Here is a 15,121-nt window from a genome sequence, read left to right as displayed (position 1 = left end):
TATAAAGCCCGCGTACATTTAAAAATAAAGGCTAAAATAAATAAATCGATTTATCGATAACCGAGCGCATGCCATTCGCCCCGAAGATCGGCTAAAAATTACCACATTCGGGCAGTCACTAAAAAAATACCGTACAAAACATTTTAAGAAAAATTCCGTCGCTTTTTATTTGCTGTTGCTGTTAAAAAAAACTCAATTATACTTGCTAAACTAACGGTTAATCGGTTTCTACGAAGGGCTTTCCGCGTAATTAGAGAGTGCGCGCAGAACGCGTGGCGAAAACGGATTGGAAAACAGTTTTTCATACGCAGCAAACGGGCAATGAGCGCGCGTGTGTGTGTGTGCCACAGAAAGTTGCAAGCTAAATAGGCGCACGGTTGTTAAACATTCCCCGTGTGTGCTCTCTCGCATTTATGCAATAACAAAATCTGCAAATTCCCCCCATTAAGCGTAAAAATGTGAAAAAAAGGGGCAGAAAAAGAAACCAATGGGAATTTCTCAATGTTGTGTCAATACAGCGAGAGCGACGTACGAAAAGTCAAAAGCAAAGGAGAGGAGAATGGAATAACACAAAAAAAGAGCTGAGCCACAGCAAAGAAGCAAGAAGAAACGCGAAGCAGGGGCTAAAAGAAAAATTGAAATAATAAAAAAAAAACCCGCACACGTGTGTGTGTGTGTGAGCGAGTGAGATTCTGTGCGCGAGTGTGTGTGTTAATGTGTGTGTGAGAGAGTGAAACGTATAAATAAAATTCAGCCAAATGCAGAAGCCAACAACAAAATGGATAACAAAACTACACAGTTGGATTTTAAATTACTGGTAATTAAATAATGTTTACCATTAGACCCTCCCCCTCCCATTCCATTCCCCGTTTCATTCCAATATAAAGTACACACACGCCAGCTGCTGTAGGTGTGTGCGTGCAGTCTACATTCCGTGTGACTGCGACTGTCTAATTGAGAGAGCAGCAAAACAACGTGTAATGCGTAGGAAAGGAAGAGAGCGGCAGCGAGAGGAGAGCGCGATAGAAGAGGAGGAGGTGGAGGACAGATAACAAATGAAGTACAGTGTGCACTGGGCCGTATTTATTGTTGTTGTGTTGTTGTGATTATTGTTGCTGTAATGTGAAAAGGTCGTTGCGATTAAAATTAATCCGAATTTAGTTTTGCTTTTGCCTCTGGCTCTGGCCATTCAAATCGCGCTCTGCTCTCCAATTGGAAGTGCGAAGCACCTGAAGTAAACAAAGAGACGCAGCTAATGAGTTTGAGCGGGAATTTGCGGCCTACATATATAGAAATGAATTTGGTAAAACGGAATTTGGTGGGCTACATTTTCGGCGAGTGTAGCTGGTAGAACAAGAAGGGTGGTTCTCAAAAATTCCCTCTATTTCTGTTTGCTTTATTATTTTAAAAGCTCCGTTGATTTAGAGCCCCCACAATCGCTTCTTGCACAATTTCCACCCACCCACAATAACACACACACACGCGCGCGCGGACTGTGTCTGTGTGAACTTCCGCCGAGTCTTTTGCTCCATCCCGCCCCCTCCTCCGCCCCCCGCCCACTCCCACTATCCCTATTCAAAGGCAAACCCATACCACTCCCATTTCCATTTACCTCCTGCTTCTCCTCCTCTCTTTCTCCCCCTTTCTTTCCCCCTTTCGTTGAGTGCCACATAATGTTATTTTTGTTTTTTTCTATTTGCCTCTAAAATGAATTGTAGTCCCCGTCTCCCCGCCTCTCTTTTTTACCTCTCCCTCTGCCCACCTTCTGCTTCGCTACTCCCCACTTTTCGACCCATTTCATCACTGCTATTATTCACTTTTGTTTTGTTTTCCTTCGTTATTTTCGAGAAAATATTTATTTTTATTTTTATTAGTTTATAACAACATTTACATTTACTTTGGCCACACAAGCAAAGCACATTTACATAAATACTAATACTACAAATACTATAAAATCCAAAAGTTTGATTGTATTTCTCGCTCTCCCTCCCGCTTTCTATGTGTGTGTGTGTTGTTGTTTGTGGGGCGAAGTGGAAAGGATGGGGGCGGGGGTGGTGGAGGGAGGGGAGTGAATGGGGAGTTCTCTTTTCCTCTTGCATGCATATAAATTCGAGGCATTTCACATGCAGGCGCGAGCGAGATGGCGAATCGAGTACGAATGTACGAAGCAAAGCACAAGTGGAAGAAGAAGAATAGTAAACAGCACTGCACAGTGGAGCAAGTTTTTAACTGTAGTTGGGAAAGAAGAAAGTGGTCAATAGGATTTAATGTTACCAATCTAAATGCACTTAAACGCGGAAAATAGTTCAAACTACACATTTCAGTGAATGCTCTAAGGTAATTTAAAACACAAATTCCGCTTGAACTGAAAACACTCTTTGTGCTTTTTAATTAATTTCGTTTTGCAGTAATACAATTAAAGTTTTTATCGCTCTTAATTGAGTTTACGACATTGATAGAGATAGAGTGTCTTTTTGTTTTCCCATCCCTTCCACTTGGATTCGAATTGATTGCAGTGTGTTTTGCTGTGCCAATTTCATTAATAAAACTCTGAAAAAACAAAACGAAGAGAGAGGGCGATGTAAATGCTATTTTTATTTGATTAGTACAACTATTTGGATGCACGAGTGTGTGAGTTCCACTTTAAGAGCTTTGGGATGTGTGTGGGTGCGAGGGAGATGGCAAGCACTAAATGTATAACATAAATTTTGCTAAAAATGCAGCCAACGTCATTCCCCCAACCACCCACCTCCCCCTGTCTAACGGTTCAACCATCCGAACACTGTATATATGTATGCTAGTGTGTGTGGACGTGCTCATGTGTACATAAGTATTTTGAAGATAGCTCTTTGGGTCTTTATGTGAGAAATGAACAGGTACATAACAATTGCAAACGAACTAAATATTTCTGTGTAGCAACTAAAGCGGAATAAATTGTGGCAGAATATTCATTTATCGAATAGCCCACACCCTGCAAGGGATATCCCCAAAAAACAAAACCCATTTCGATTCAGGAAAAATATCTACAAATTGGGTATTTTTAGTTCTCATAAACACAAGCACACAGATGCTAGCATAAAAGCACACATACCCACACTCGCACACCAACTAACATTTAATTAGAGCACACAAAAAATTCTAATTAAATATGGCATTTGCTTTTCTCTTGCACCGCTCGTTCTCAGGCTCTCTTTCTCTCCCTCTTTTGTGCTCTCTCCTCCCCCACCTCTCTTGCCCCTGAGCACAGACACACGAATTAAGTTTATAATAAAAGTTTATAAATGCTAACATGCACAAGTACACACGCGTAGTTGTAGTAAGCTTGTGTTATCTGCAATCTAAATTTACAACAACTTTATTGACAAATAAAACGCACAGCCCGCAGCGTTGCCACACGGATGGAATGGGGAAAAATAAACACAAACATACATAGTAACAATCGTTTAACAGACTTAATTCGAATCTTTTGTCAAGAATTACCGTTTTGTTTCCATTTCAAGTTGATTGATTAAAAGCAGTTTGACTAAGAGAAAGTAACGTCTGTAATACACTGATAAAATCGCTTTAAAGACGATTTAGCCGCCAAAAACAAAGCCCATTAAAATTAAATGTTTACATTTCACTAACTCTAACCTTTTTAATTGTAGTTCATTATTCCTTGAAGTCGGTAAATAAAGAAATGTATTTTTTCTTGGATTTCCTAATCATAAAACTTGTACACTTAAGTTTTGTAATTATTTTTGCAGTAAATACTTTTTATCTTGCAAAAACAAGTTGGGAAAATCTGTCAAAAATGTTTGTGTAACAACTTTTTGATATACGATATGACACAAAAATAATAAAAGGGACGTTTAGTTCGGCATGTCGAAGTTTATATACCCTTGCTATTAAAGAAAAATATTGTTTTTAGAATTTGAAGGGAATCACAAAATAAAGTTACTAATTTTTTTTTGAAAATAACCCTAACGGAATTTTATAGAAATTTTTAAGTTCAAACCTTCTATTTGCTGTTAAAAGTCTTTAGTTAAAGACAAAACCCTGATTATTTATATAAATCAGCAAAAGGTTAAAAATGAAACATTTAATGACAAAACAATACAAATTTTCATTTGATTTTAATACTCTGGCAACCTTACTAAACATAAATTTGTGAAAAGGTAGGGTATTCGAAGGTGTTTAGAGCGTTTCAGGGTTGCGACGTCGTTTACTTTTAGTGCCCCCTCCGTCACCTTCTCCTTCTTTCGCCACCCACCTATCCTCCTTCGGCTCCTCTCCATTGTTTGCCTCTCCCTCTCGCACAGTGGGTGGATGGGTTGCGAGAGAAGAGCGGGCAGAGAGCAGGCCCCACATTGTGTTTGTAACAACTACAAATCGCTGCAAATACACAAACTCACACACACCGTGTATACATACATACATAATAGCAACATTGTGGAATGGGTAAAAGTAGCACAAATTGTGCGCTGTTTTAATTTCTCTGCTTCTGTTGCTGTTGCTGTTTTTGTTTTTCTTTTCTATTTTTCGCCATCTTCGCTCGCCGTTGTTTCGCTGTGTGTGTGTTTGCTTGTGCTAATCGCTTGCGCGGCAGCGCAGTCGACGTCGCTGTCGCCGTGCTGTCTACGTTTCATTGAAGCGCGCGCGCTCTCTCCCACCTCTCTCACATCTACCTCCCACCGCCCCTTCTCTCCTCTCTAATTGCATTAAATTGTTTGGAAAATAATAATCAGTAATTGTGTTTGACGACCGTTATTTCCATCGGCGTTTATGTCTGTGTGTATTTGTGAGAGTTTGGCCTTTTAATTGAAACAAATGGAGATTCTAATTGGGCCTTTAGCGGGACTAACAAATATCCCGTATTAAGGTGGCAACCCTGCCCCAACCCAGACTCTCCCACCCACCACATTCCGTACTTTGTTGTTTTCTCCGTGGAAATGGGCGGCTTGAAGCGGAAGTTGGTAATTTATTTTCCACTAGCGCAATAATTTAGGCACAGTGGGCTAAAAACGGATAATCAAATAGGGCAAGTCAAGTAGGATTTATAATCCTCTCGTAAGATGGAATAAACAAGGACAGGCGGATGGCTGATTGGACGGGATATTGTGGTTGAGAATAATTGTATTGGACCCGAATTTATTTTTTTAATATTCTATTTCGTTTGCTAATGTTGTATGAGTAAAAATGTATTTATAAGGAAGCCATTAAGTATATCTGATGACTTAGTTTTCTAATATGTTACATCTTTGTTAAATATGTATGTATTGTACAATATATATGTATGTGACGTTTTTATTTCAAAACAAAAATGCAGAAGCCAAAGTTCACAAGTAGAATTGTCTAATGCCCTGATCAAAAATGGGATTATCGCCGGTGGAATAGTTCATATTTTTCAAAGTGATGCTTAATCTGGTTATTTGACCCTTTCCTAAAAGATAAAGCCAAGTTTCCAGATTAGATTTCCATCTACCATGCCTATGTAATGTATGGATGTTAATAAAGTTTTTTAATAGTTTATCGACTTGACCAACTTTTGAGAAAGCAATTATGGATAGATCAATCTTGTAGACTTATTGGGAATTTCGTTTTCTGCATACTTGACTTACAATTAGTGTTAAGCATTTAATTTTCAGATATTTTCTTAGCCATATCCAATCCCCACTTAAAACAATAAAAGCATTATTAATGACACCTCAATTTATTTTTCAGGTGGATCAATCACTAAATCTACTGGACAGCCTCAACACAGCATTGCGGTGCGATGCTATTCAATTCTTGCTGCAGACGCTTAAGTGCAAGTACCCGGAGGCCTGCGACCAAGTCGTCAGGAATCTGTTCAGTCACGTAGCTGTAGCCAACGACAATGGAGGGGCTGGAGGAGTCGGAGGAAGGGCGCAGCAGCAGGAGCTAGCGAGGACGAAGCAGCTCCAGCTGCTGCTCACCGCCAAGAAGGAGAAGAAGGAGCCTGGAACCGGCTGCGAGGCGGAGATCAAGCGCGAGAACGACGAGGAGGAGTCGGGATCGACGGATCTGAACCAGAACTTCGAGAAGATCCTCTGCAAAGAGGAGTTCCTGTGCCTCGAGGAGGAGGACGAGGACTTTCTCGACGATGCGGACACGCAGAACTCGTCTTCCCTGCAGTTCCATGCCGGCAACAATGTGGACGCCCTGGCCATGGGCCCCGGCGATCCACTGGACCTGATCCAGACCGGCGTTTCGCTGCTGGTCAAGCGGAAGTATGCGGCCACCTTCGAGGACGAGGAGCAGCTGGGCGAGGACGAGGAGGCCAATAGCAACAGCAGCGATGGGAAGCTGGTCAAGCGGAAGCGCACCAACAACATGCACCTGACCGTGACGAGTGTGCGGCGGAAAGAGGAGCACAGCCAGCTGGGCGAGGGCTATGTCTTTCACGAGGACAGCCAGTACACGATGCGGTATCACCACAGCACCGGTGAGTTCAGCGAGCGGGCCTTCAAGGCCCAGTTCCGGGCTCTGCTCCGGATGGCGCTCAGCCAGCACCACAAGCCCTTCCTCCGGCAGTTCTACGAGAACTTCGTTGTGAACGGACGCCTGCTGGGCACCACGCCCTCGGCGCGGGTCCTAAAGGAGATTCGTGAGCAGCGACTGGAGGAGTGGCGACGTCATCGGGAACGCCGCCAGTTGGTCATCCTGATGAAGCAAAACGAGCTGCAGCAAGATGAGGAGATTCAGGAGCAGCAGCAGCAGGAAGAGCAGAATCAGGAGGAGATCCAGCGGCAGCAGGAGCAGCGCCTGGAGGAGATTCAACTGCAGGAGCAGCAGCAGCAACACATGGAGGAGATTCAGCGGCAGCAGCAACTGCCGGCCATCTCGTTTGGTGACTCCGAACTGGAGTCGGAAACGGAATCGCAGCTGTCGTCGGCTGCCCAAGAGATTATGAAGTTCGAGGAGTTCATTGACGAGGGTGTAGGCGCTGGTCGTCTGATCGATGGTCTGGAGATGGAGCCCGAGATCGATGACATGCTAGCTGGCGCCGGCAGTGCCTTGGGCAGTGTGAACAGCGCCAGCGGACACAGCAGCAACAGTAGCAGCAGCGGGAGTGGGAGCGGCGGTAATGGGAATGGCATCAGCGGGGTGATCCTGGAGAACAATAGTCATCATTCGCATCACCTGTGAGTATAGATTCTTGGTTGATTAGCCATAAAGATGATTACCCTCTTGTTTCTTCACTTGCAGAAGTAGCAGCAGCAGCGCAAATCTTGTGATCAACGGCCTTACGTCAAGCAATAGCATCAGCAACAATAATAATAATAACAACAACAATGTCAGTCTACACCGCCCGCAACTGACGCCGCAGGCGCCCATGCCCATGTCCATACCCATGGAGAACAGGGATCTTAAAGCCGGGCAGGCGGTTCATGGCAATGCCAATGTCATCTTGCCGGGCGGCAGTTCTGGCCTCGCCAACCAGATTCAGCTGCATCAGCAGCAAAAGCACTTCAACTCAAGCAATAATCCGCTGTCGATGATGGGTGGCATGATGCAGCAGCAGCAACAGCAGCAGCAGCATGTGGGCATGCCGCACCAGCAGCGTCAGATGATGATGATACCGGAGGATTTCCCACAACACGGAGCCTCGATGATGGCCAGTCGACAAATGCCGGCGCTGGCTGCCTTGTCGAATCTGGGCGATCCTCCTGCTGGGCAGCTAAACTCATCCCTGGAACTGGACGACAATGATCTGTCGCCGGATGAGGATGACGACGACTTGGACCACGACATGGACGAAATGGACGCGGCCAAGCAGCAGCTAATCGATGGCGGCAGCAGTAGCAGCACTTCGCTGCAGGCGCCGCCATCGCAACATGGCAGCGGAAGTGGAGGCAGTGGAGGGCAGACGCCAGGCAGCAAAAAGGACAAGCCCAGCTACAACTGTCTGCTCTGTCCCAAGTCGTATCGCAAGCGCAAATCCCTGCTGGACCACTACAAGATGCATCCGGGCTACTGCCACGACTGCGGTCAGCGCAACGGGAACACGCTGGAGGTAACTAGTTGATTTAGAAGCAGAAAAACCAGGCATTTTTAAATATTCACCCTTTTGGAAATTAAATTAGGAAATTATTTACAGATTATATATTTGTTATAATCTCAACTTTGATCATTATCATTGGTGAATAACTTGGTCAATATCTTGATCAATATCTTGCAACAAATTAGTTTGAAAAAGATATTATGTGCACCCCGGATTATACCAATTAGTAATGCAGCATTTACATAATTAACAAGGAAATTTATATTTGGTATATCTTAGACCTGGACTTTAAACCTTATCAGAGGTTAGAAACCTGTTTTGGTATGTGGCTAAAAGACACAGAAAAGTAGAGCTTTGTCTTTCGACACCTATTAATCGTTTTTTTTTTAAGAGCTAAAAAACTTTAGAAGCTAATATAGAAATGTCTGATATATTACTCAGCAATAAAGTATTGTTACTAAAACCCTCTTCTTCATTTCTAGGAAATCATCCATCACAACCGGACCATGCATGTGAAGGAGTTCCCATTTGTGTGCGAGACGTGCGGGGAGTCGTACTCACGCAAGCAGCAGTTCCACGCCCACGTGGAGTCGCACAACAAGAAGGAAATCAAAAGTGAGTCGCCGTGAATGTAAATTTCACCAAGTTCTCCGGCGGAGTTCCTTGGAATCAGCATCAGTTTAGCCCAGAAACCTATTGAACGCTGAACTAACCTCTAACCCTTTGCAGCCTTTCCCTGCGGCGAGTGCGGCCAGAAGTTTCCGCAGAAGAAACTGCAGCAACACTTTGAGGAGACGGGCCACAAGGCCGACGGGGCCATTTGCGAGGTATGCGGCGAGGAGTTTCAGTCGAAGAACGCCCTCTACCAGCACATCATACGCGTGCACAAGCGCGACAACTTTTTCGAGTGCCACATTTGCCATAACCGCTTCACGCTGAAGGCCAACCTGGAGCGGCACGTGCAGCTGCACACCGAGATCAAGCGGCCCTACGTGTGCGATCTGTGCGGCTCGTCCTACTTCACATATCCCGCGCTCAAGGAGCACTACAGCAATGCCCACGTGGACGTGTCCGAGTGCAAGTGCACGCTGTGCGGCAAGCGCTTCGGATCGGCAAAGTCGCTGCAGCGGCACCTGCCGTCGCACTCGGAGGAGAGGCCGCACTGCTGCAACTATTGCGATCAGGTGCGAATTTTGGATATATTTGTATATATTCATGTTGAAGAACTGCGATCTTTCTATCAAACTCCAACCGAAAGTACATTCAAACACGGTTGGAATATGATTTAAAGGAATGCTCTTCGGGTATTGAAAACCTGACATTAGTAATTAACCTTAATGCCTTCGCAGACCTTCAAGTGGAAAACGCACCTGGTGCGTCACAAGCAGACCATGCACGGCAATGAGCCGCCGCCTCCTAAGAAGGGAAAGCAGCGCTTTCCCAAAGCGAACGAAGAAGGTATGGTTGAGAATGACTTTTCATAAACTCCGAATCTAATCTAACCCTTTTTTCTTACCAGCAGAAATGGCTAGCTTACCGGATATGCCTGGTCCACCGCCAGTTAAGGCCAGTAAAAAGGCAGTGACCAGCAAGGCGAAAGCTCAGGCAGCAGCCGCCGCCGCCGCAGCAGCAGCAGCATCCTCCCAGCAACAACAGCAGAAGGGCTCTGCGGCCACGCCGACGCCGCCGCCACCGGTCTCCACCACGCCGGGTTGCCTGCAGCAGGATCAATTTAATGCGGCCATGGTCAGCAGCAACAGTTCGCAATCCTCCACGGCCTCCACGTCGCAGCACTCGGTGTCGACGAGTGAATCTCAGCAGAATTCCATGTACAATCAGAGCTTTAATGCGGAGAAACAGCAGCCGGGACCGCAGCAGCAGCAGCCACAGAATGCCTTGCATCAGCAGCATCCAACACCGCCGCCGGCACCACAACAACAGCAGCAACAGCCGCCGCCGCCGCCTCAGTCCCGAGTTGCACCCGGAGATTTGCATTTGCAGCGCATGAATAGCTTTGGGCAGGATGGACAATTTCACTTTGAGTCCAATCCGGCAGCTGGCGCCTATCAGCAGCATCAACTGATTAGCCAGTATCAGCAACAACAACAGCAGCAGCAGCAACAACAGCAACAGCCCCAGCAGCAGCAGCAGCAGCAACAACATCATCTCGCCCAGCAGCAGCAGCACATGAGGAGTCACACGCCCCAGAGTCCACATCCTCCGCACACTCCGCAACTGCAACAACAGCAGCCGCAGCAGCACTTCAGCTCCCCGCACCACATGCCGCCGATGCACCATCAGCACCAGTTGATGATGCAGCAGCAACATCGCCACAACCAGCGCTCGCCGCTCCACCATCATCCTGCAGCCCAACAATTGCAACAGCAGCATCAGCAACCATCGCATTCCCCACAGCATGCGAGACTGCAGTCGCCTCAACCTGCTTCAGTACAACAACAACAGCAGCAGCAGCAACAACAACAATTCTTGCAGCAACAGGCCACCGATTCCTGGGGCAACATGAACTTTGGCAATCCTCCCAGCAACCAGCAGGTTGAGCTCAAAGATAACAAATTCTATATTGTGGAATCGGCCGAGTTCCTAGGGCTTCCAATGAATGTGCCGCCTTCACCACAACAACAGCAGCAGCAACAAGCAGTCAGCAAGCCCCAGCAGCAGCAGCAACAACACCCACAACCGCAGCAACCGGATCCAACCCTCGCTGGTGATCTGATGGGCTTTCAGCACATGTGGCCGGCGCCCGCGTTCCCCCAATCTGCACAGCAGCAACCACAACAGCAACAACAAGCGGCGCAGCAACAACAGCAGCAGCAACAGGCCCAAGGACAGGCGAATTCAAGTGATCCACACAACTACAACAATATCGGCAGCATACTCACGAATCTCATTGACACAAATCCCGCGCCAATGGAGTACAATTTCGACCTGATGCAGCAGCAACAAACGCCATCATCCCAGCAGCAGCAGCAGCAACAGCAGGCGGCGCAGCAGCAACATCACGGTGCCGGAGGCTATGCGAGCGCTTTGATGCGCAGCGGAGGCGGCGTTTACGGGGGAGCCTACGAGCAGCACTTGAGCGAGCAACTGGTCAGCGAGCAGCAGAAGCAGAACAGCTTTCAGCCCTACCACCCACATCCGCATGGCCTGCAGGCGCAGCAGCAGCAGCCATTGCATCCGCATCTGTTGCCCCCGCCAGCGCCGCACAGCAATGTCTACGACCGCACGGGAGTTGGAGTCGGCGTGGGCGTAGGTGTGGGAGTGGGCGTGGGCTATCCCATGCTGGGAGACGATACGAAGGGCGTGCTGCCGCCCATGATGGGTGGAATGATGCAGCAAATGCCGCCGCATGGCCAACAACCGGATCTAATCTACTACCCAGTGAAGAACGATTGACAGTCGAAGCACCATCAGCAGCAACAACAAGCTCAGCAGCCGAATCACCATCACCACCATCGCTGGTGGACAGAGCCAGCCAAGAGAGGCGATGTTTTTCATTGAAGAAACAAAAAGAAAACAGGAAAAGGAATACGGAACAAGTTCGCTTAGATTGTAAGTCTAGGGGGGAGGGTGGATGTGTGGACAGCGGGGAGTTGTAGATAGGGCAATCCACATATTTTTTTTGAAATTAAGAGCAATAACATAAAGATTAGAGCGGAAAGAGCTCAGAATTTCTAATCCGACCGGCGCTATGATACGTGTATAAAAAGTAATCATTTACAAAATACATCAAATAAACAGAAGCATGTATACATAAATAAATTCAGACATATACATAGTAGCACCTAAGCAAAGCAAGAGCAAGAATTAAATTAAAACCTATAAATAATAAATATATATAAATTATATGAAACATATATATTAGAGTAAGCAACTACAATAATGGCAGACCACAAGCAACTTTCGAACAAATTTTATGCTTATTTAACATTTACCATACGAGTTATAAATGCAACACTACACAAATACGTGCGTTGATGTATAATCAAAACAATCCAACATTATATTCATACAAATGATATCTATGTAAACCCCGAGAGAAGTCGACGACGACGACCCCCATATTGTAGATGATTGATTTGAGCTTGAGGTCGGGTCATGCATCACAAAACAACCGGAAACAAAAGTACACGACGCTTTGAGCCCAGGCCTAGCGCCACACAAAGTTGTAACCATATCATGAGGCCTCTTCCCCGTATAATTAATTGTATTTTCGATAGTGCTTGTTATTTTCTATTTAGTTAACGAATTGATTATACTTATAAAGCCTTTCTGCTGATTACCGCCAGCCACACTTTTGTTAGATTAGTGCCTAAGTCTAGTTCATATCCCAATGTATACCCCGACATTTTGTGGCTTTTTACACCCAAACCTTGTATAGCTACTCTATAGCATTTCCGATTTTTTTGAAGCTCCCCCATTCTACTTCCGATTTATATAATACTTTTTCGATGAATTTCCTTAAATTCAAGACAGGCCCCCAAAAACATTTAAGTTAATCACAGCGTTGTTCTTGTTTTACACATTATTCAAATTCAGCAACATAAGAATTTTAAATTTAAGTGAAAGTTTAAAACGTTAAATGTGTAAGCATACTTTTATGAACAAAACAAAAGCAACAAAAAAAATGAAACCAACAACAAACTTCACTAAAATTAGGTTTGTATTCTGGATACAAAAAAAGAAGCAAAATGGCAATTAAAAAGAAAGAACACAATATAAATAAAATTTGTATATTTAATAAAAATAGCAAAATAAAAATAAACTTCTTTTAAAAAATTAACAAAGCCAACTTTGTTCTGCCCAAATTACAGTTTATTAAACAAAATCCTAACATTATAATCATTAGTTAACACCTCCCATCAAATTAACCACCCGATTCTTGTATCGCTTGGAAATGTCCTTCTCGATGTGGGACTGCAGAGTGCGAGTCTGAGCAATCAGTTCCTCCAGGACGGGATTCAGCTGCTGCCGCTGCTCCCTCAGCTCAATGGCTCGCTTCTTCAGCGCCTCTCGCGTGGATCGCAACTTCTCCACGGCCTTGGTCATCTGCTGCAGCTTGGTGGCCAACAGATTGGCATATTTCGGGGAGTGCTTTAGCTGGAAGAGATGCCGCGTCTGCTCATCGGAAGTCTGCTGGATAATTTTCTCCACAGCGCCGAGAATTTTCCGGATGCTCTCCGCATCGTGGGTGGCAATATTGTCCATCAGGGAGAACATAATGTCGCTAGAAGTTTCTAGCTGCTTCAGTTCGTAGAGACGCAGGCGCAAGAAGGATTCCAGTTCATAGATCTCGTCCAGGAACCGATCGCGATAATTGGGCGAGTCCAGCAACGTGTAGGCTTGATCACCTGGGGGAACGGAATCATAATTTAAAAAGACTTGCAGTATAAAACCGTACCTACCCTTGGCAGTGCCTCCGTCCATGCCAGTGCCCTCCACAACGATTCCGTATTCCTCGACGGGAATGTCAAAGTTAATCTCCACCGCATCGGTGGGAGCACTTTCGATGCCCCAGTCGATGTTGCCGCCTTCGCTTTCCGGCAGATCCCCACTGCCAAAGTCCCCGTAATCGATAATCTCCGCCGAAACAGTCGACGAGGTTCCGCCATTGTCGTCCGCTCCGAAGTCAATCTCAAGCGGGGCATTCTCATCCTTGCTGGTGATGCCCTCGTCGAGGTTCAACCGAATGGGCGGCTCCTCGACGGCCAAGGGTGCTTCCTTGTGAATGTACTGGTACACGGTGGTGTTGCCGAACTCCACCAAGTGGCTGAGGATGGGCAGTGCCTGCTTGTGACCGCTGATCTCGGCGTACAGGTCGATGCCCGGCTGGATCTTGGCTATGTCAATCAGGGATTTGGCGTATAAATCGGGTAAACCAGCCAGGACCTCCACGAACTCGGCGTGCAGGTTGTCCCCCTTGACGCCCAGTTGCTCCAGCAGAGCGGCGTGCTCGGCCAGCAGCTGGCTCTCCGGCTTGTTCAGATCGTGGGCCCGCTTCTGGCTCTCGTCCGTTTGCTGCTCCAACTTGGCCATTTGCTTGCGCACTCCGGGAATCTCGTAGTTCACGTTCCGCACGAAAATCTGAGCAGTTTCGGCCAGATAGGTGGCATTCTTCTCGTACAGTCGGCTGATCTCCTGCCAGTCCTTCATCCGCTGGCTGCCGTAGGTGCCGAACACGCTCTTCGTGTCCTTTTCCGTCTGCTTCAGGATCTCGATGATCTCCTTGACATGGTAATAGTTGATATCTGCACGGGGAAAGTCGATTAAGTTGGTATGCCTTTGGGCCACTGGGTATACCTACTTGTCCTGGCCAAGAGCTTAATCAGCTGCTCATTGGAGGGCATGTCCTGGAGGGCGTTGCTGATCTTCTTGTGGATCTCCCGAATCTCCAGCTGCACATTCTTCGGGACAATACGACGGCTGATCAGCCAGTCCTGCAGCTTCAGCGTGTGTATGTCGATGGGGATCTCGGACTCCTGTCGGGTGGTTGAGTAATCATTATCGAGGAATTAATAATATTTAGTTTATAAAAAGCTTACATTCATTTTTGTCAATGTTTTTGTCCACGCAGGCTGTTTTGTTGCGTTGTTTCTTACAGTGTTGCCAGACTTGGCTGAAGAATTTAGCAGGGACTCCAACCATTTCATGTTTTATCACCTGCAGAATGCTGAAATAAGACTTGCACACTGCTTTATCTTGATATGATGTTGCTTCTCATACCCTTTGCAGAGGTTTCTATAATTTCAGTCAGCAATAAAAGATATTTTGATCCTAGAAAGTATATAAATTCTTGATCAGCATCAAAAGCCGACTCGACTAGTAGTAGTATCTAGTATCTCAGCTTTAAAGGTATCGGAGTAAAACTTCCCCAAGAGTCTCTTCACAATTGCAAGTCGGAATTATCTATTTTATCTTTATAGATCCCATTGGAAAATATTGGATGCCAAATTCTAGCTCGTTGTCTTCTACTCTGTGATAAAGACATATTCTTAGATTTCAAAATTGCAACGATAGGAAAATGAATGGGAAAGAAATTCTCTTCTACTGTGGACTACCATATTCTTAACGATTTCGGAAACATTATTCCTGTATATA

At 45.8% G+C, this 15,121-nt stretch overlaps 2 protein-coding genes across 5 annotated transcripts; one reads left to right on the top strand and one right to left on the bottom strand.

The window, feature by feature from the left end:
• Positions 1–115: 115 nt before the first annotated feature.
• On the top strand, positions 116–12,810 carry LOC108009381 (uncharacterized). 4 transcript variants are annotated; one of them, XM_017073689.4, is made up of 7 exons: positions 116–817; positions 5,704–7,145; positions 7,210–8,017; positions 8,488–8,620; positions 8,735–9,189; positions 9,355–9,463; positions 9,528–12,810. In XM_017073689.4, the coding sequence occupies exons 1-7, from the start codon at positions 779–781 to the stop codon at positions 11,417–11,419; spliced, it is 4,878 nt and encodes a 1,625-aa protein (XP_016929178.3). In that variant the 5' UTR covers positions 116–778; the 3' UTR covers positions 11,420–12,810. The 4 variants fall into 4 exon arrangements, with proteins under 4 accessions (XP_016929178.3, XP_016929177.3, XP_036668900.3 ...); XM_017073688.4 differs by having other exon boundaries at positions 9,525–12,810; XM_036813005.3 differs by lacking the exon at positions 116–817 and adding an exon at positions 1,280–1,303.
• LOC108009382 (CDK5RAP3 protein homolog) lies at positions 12,743–14,723 on the bottom strand. The gene is made up of 4 exons (XM_017073690.4): positions 14,566–14,723; positions 14,328–14,502; positions 13,429–14,271; positions 12,743–13,374 (listed from the first exon to the last, which is right to left on the bottom strand). Exons 1-4 carry the CDS (start codon positions 14,671–14,673, stop codon positions 12,869–12,871), a joined length of 1,632 nt encoding a protein of 543 aa, XP_016929179.3. The 5' UTR covers positions 14,674–14,723; the 3' UTR covers positions 12,743–12,868.
• Positions 14,724–15,121: the final 398 nt, after the last annotated feature.

Source organism: Drosophila suzukii, chromosome 2R (genome assembly GCF_043229965.1).
Source record: "Drosophila suzukii chromosome 2R, CBGP_Dsuzu_IsoJpt1.0, whole genome shotgun sequence".
NCBI classification, from domain to species: Eukaryota; Metazoa; Arthropoda; class Insecta; order Diptera; family Drosophilidae; genus Drosophila; species Drosophila suzukii.
Note: the sequence above shows the minus strand (reverse complement) of the source record. Positions and strands in the feature narration are given on the sequence as shown.

Excerpts from the sequence above, each read along its gene's own strand:
- LOC108009382 (XM_017073690.4), bottom strand. The coding sequence starts at position 14,673 with ATGAAATGGTTGGAGTCCCTGCTAAATTCTTCAGCCAAGTCTGGCAAC. Across the intron at positions 14,272-14,327 it reads TAAGCTCTTGGCCAGGACAA|ATATCAACTATTACCATGTC; the intron begins GTAGGTATACCC and ends TTCCCCGTGCAG. Across the intron at positions 13,375-13,428 it reads GGACGGAGGCACTGCCAAGG|GTGATCAAGCCTACACGTTG; the intron begins GTAGGTACGGTT and ends CCGTTCCCCCAG.
- LOC108009381 (XM_017073688.4), top strand. The coding sequence starts at position 779 with ATGGATAACAAAACTACACAGTTGGATTTTAAATTACTG. Across the intron at positions 8,018-8,487 it reads GCAACGGGAACACGCTGGAG|GAAATCATCCATCACAACCG; the intron begins GTAACTAGTTGA and ends CTTCATTTCTAG. Across the intron at positions 8,621-8,734 it reads CAACAAGAAGGAAATCAAAA|CCTTTCCCTGCGGCGAGTGC; the intron begins GTGAGTCGCCGT and ends AACCCTTTGCAG.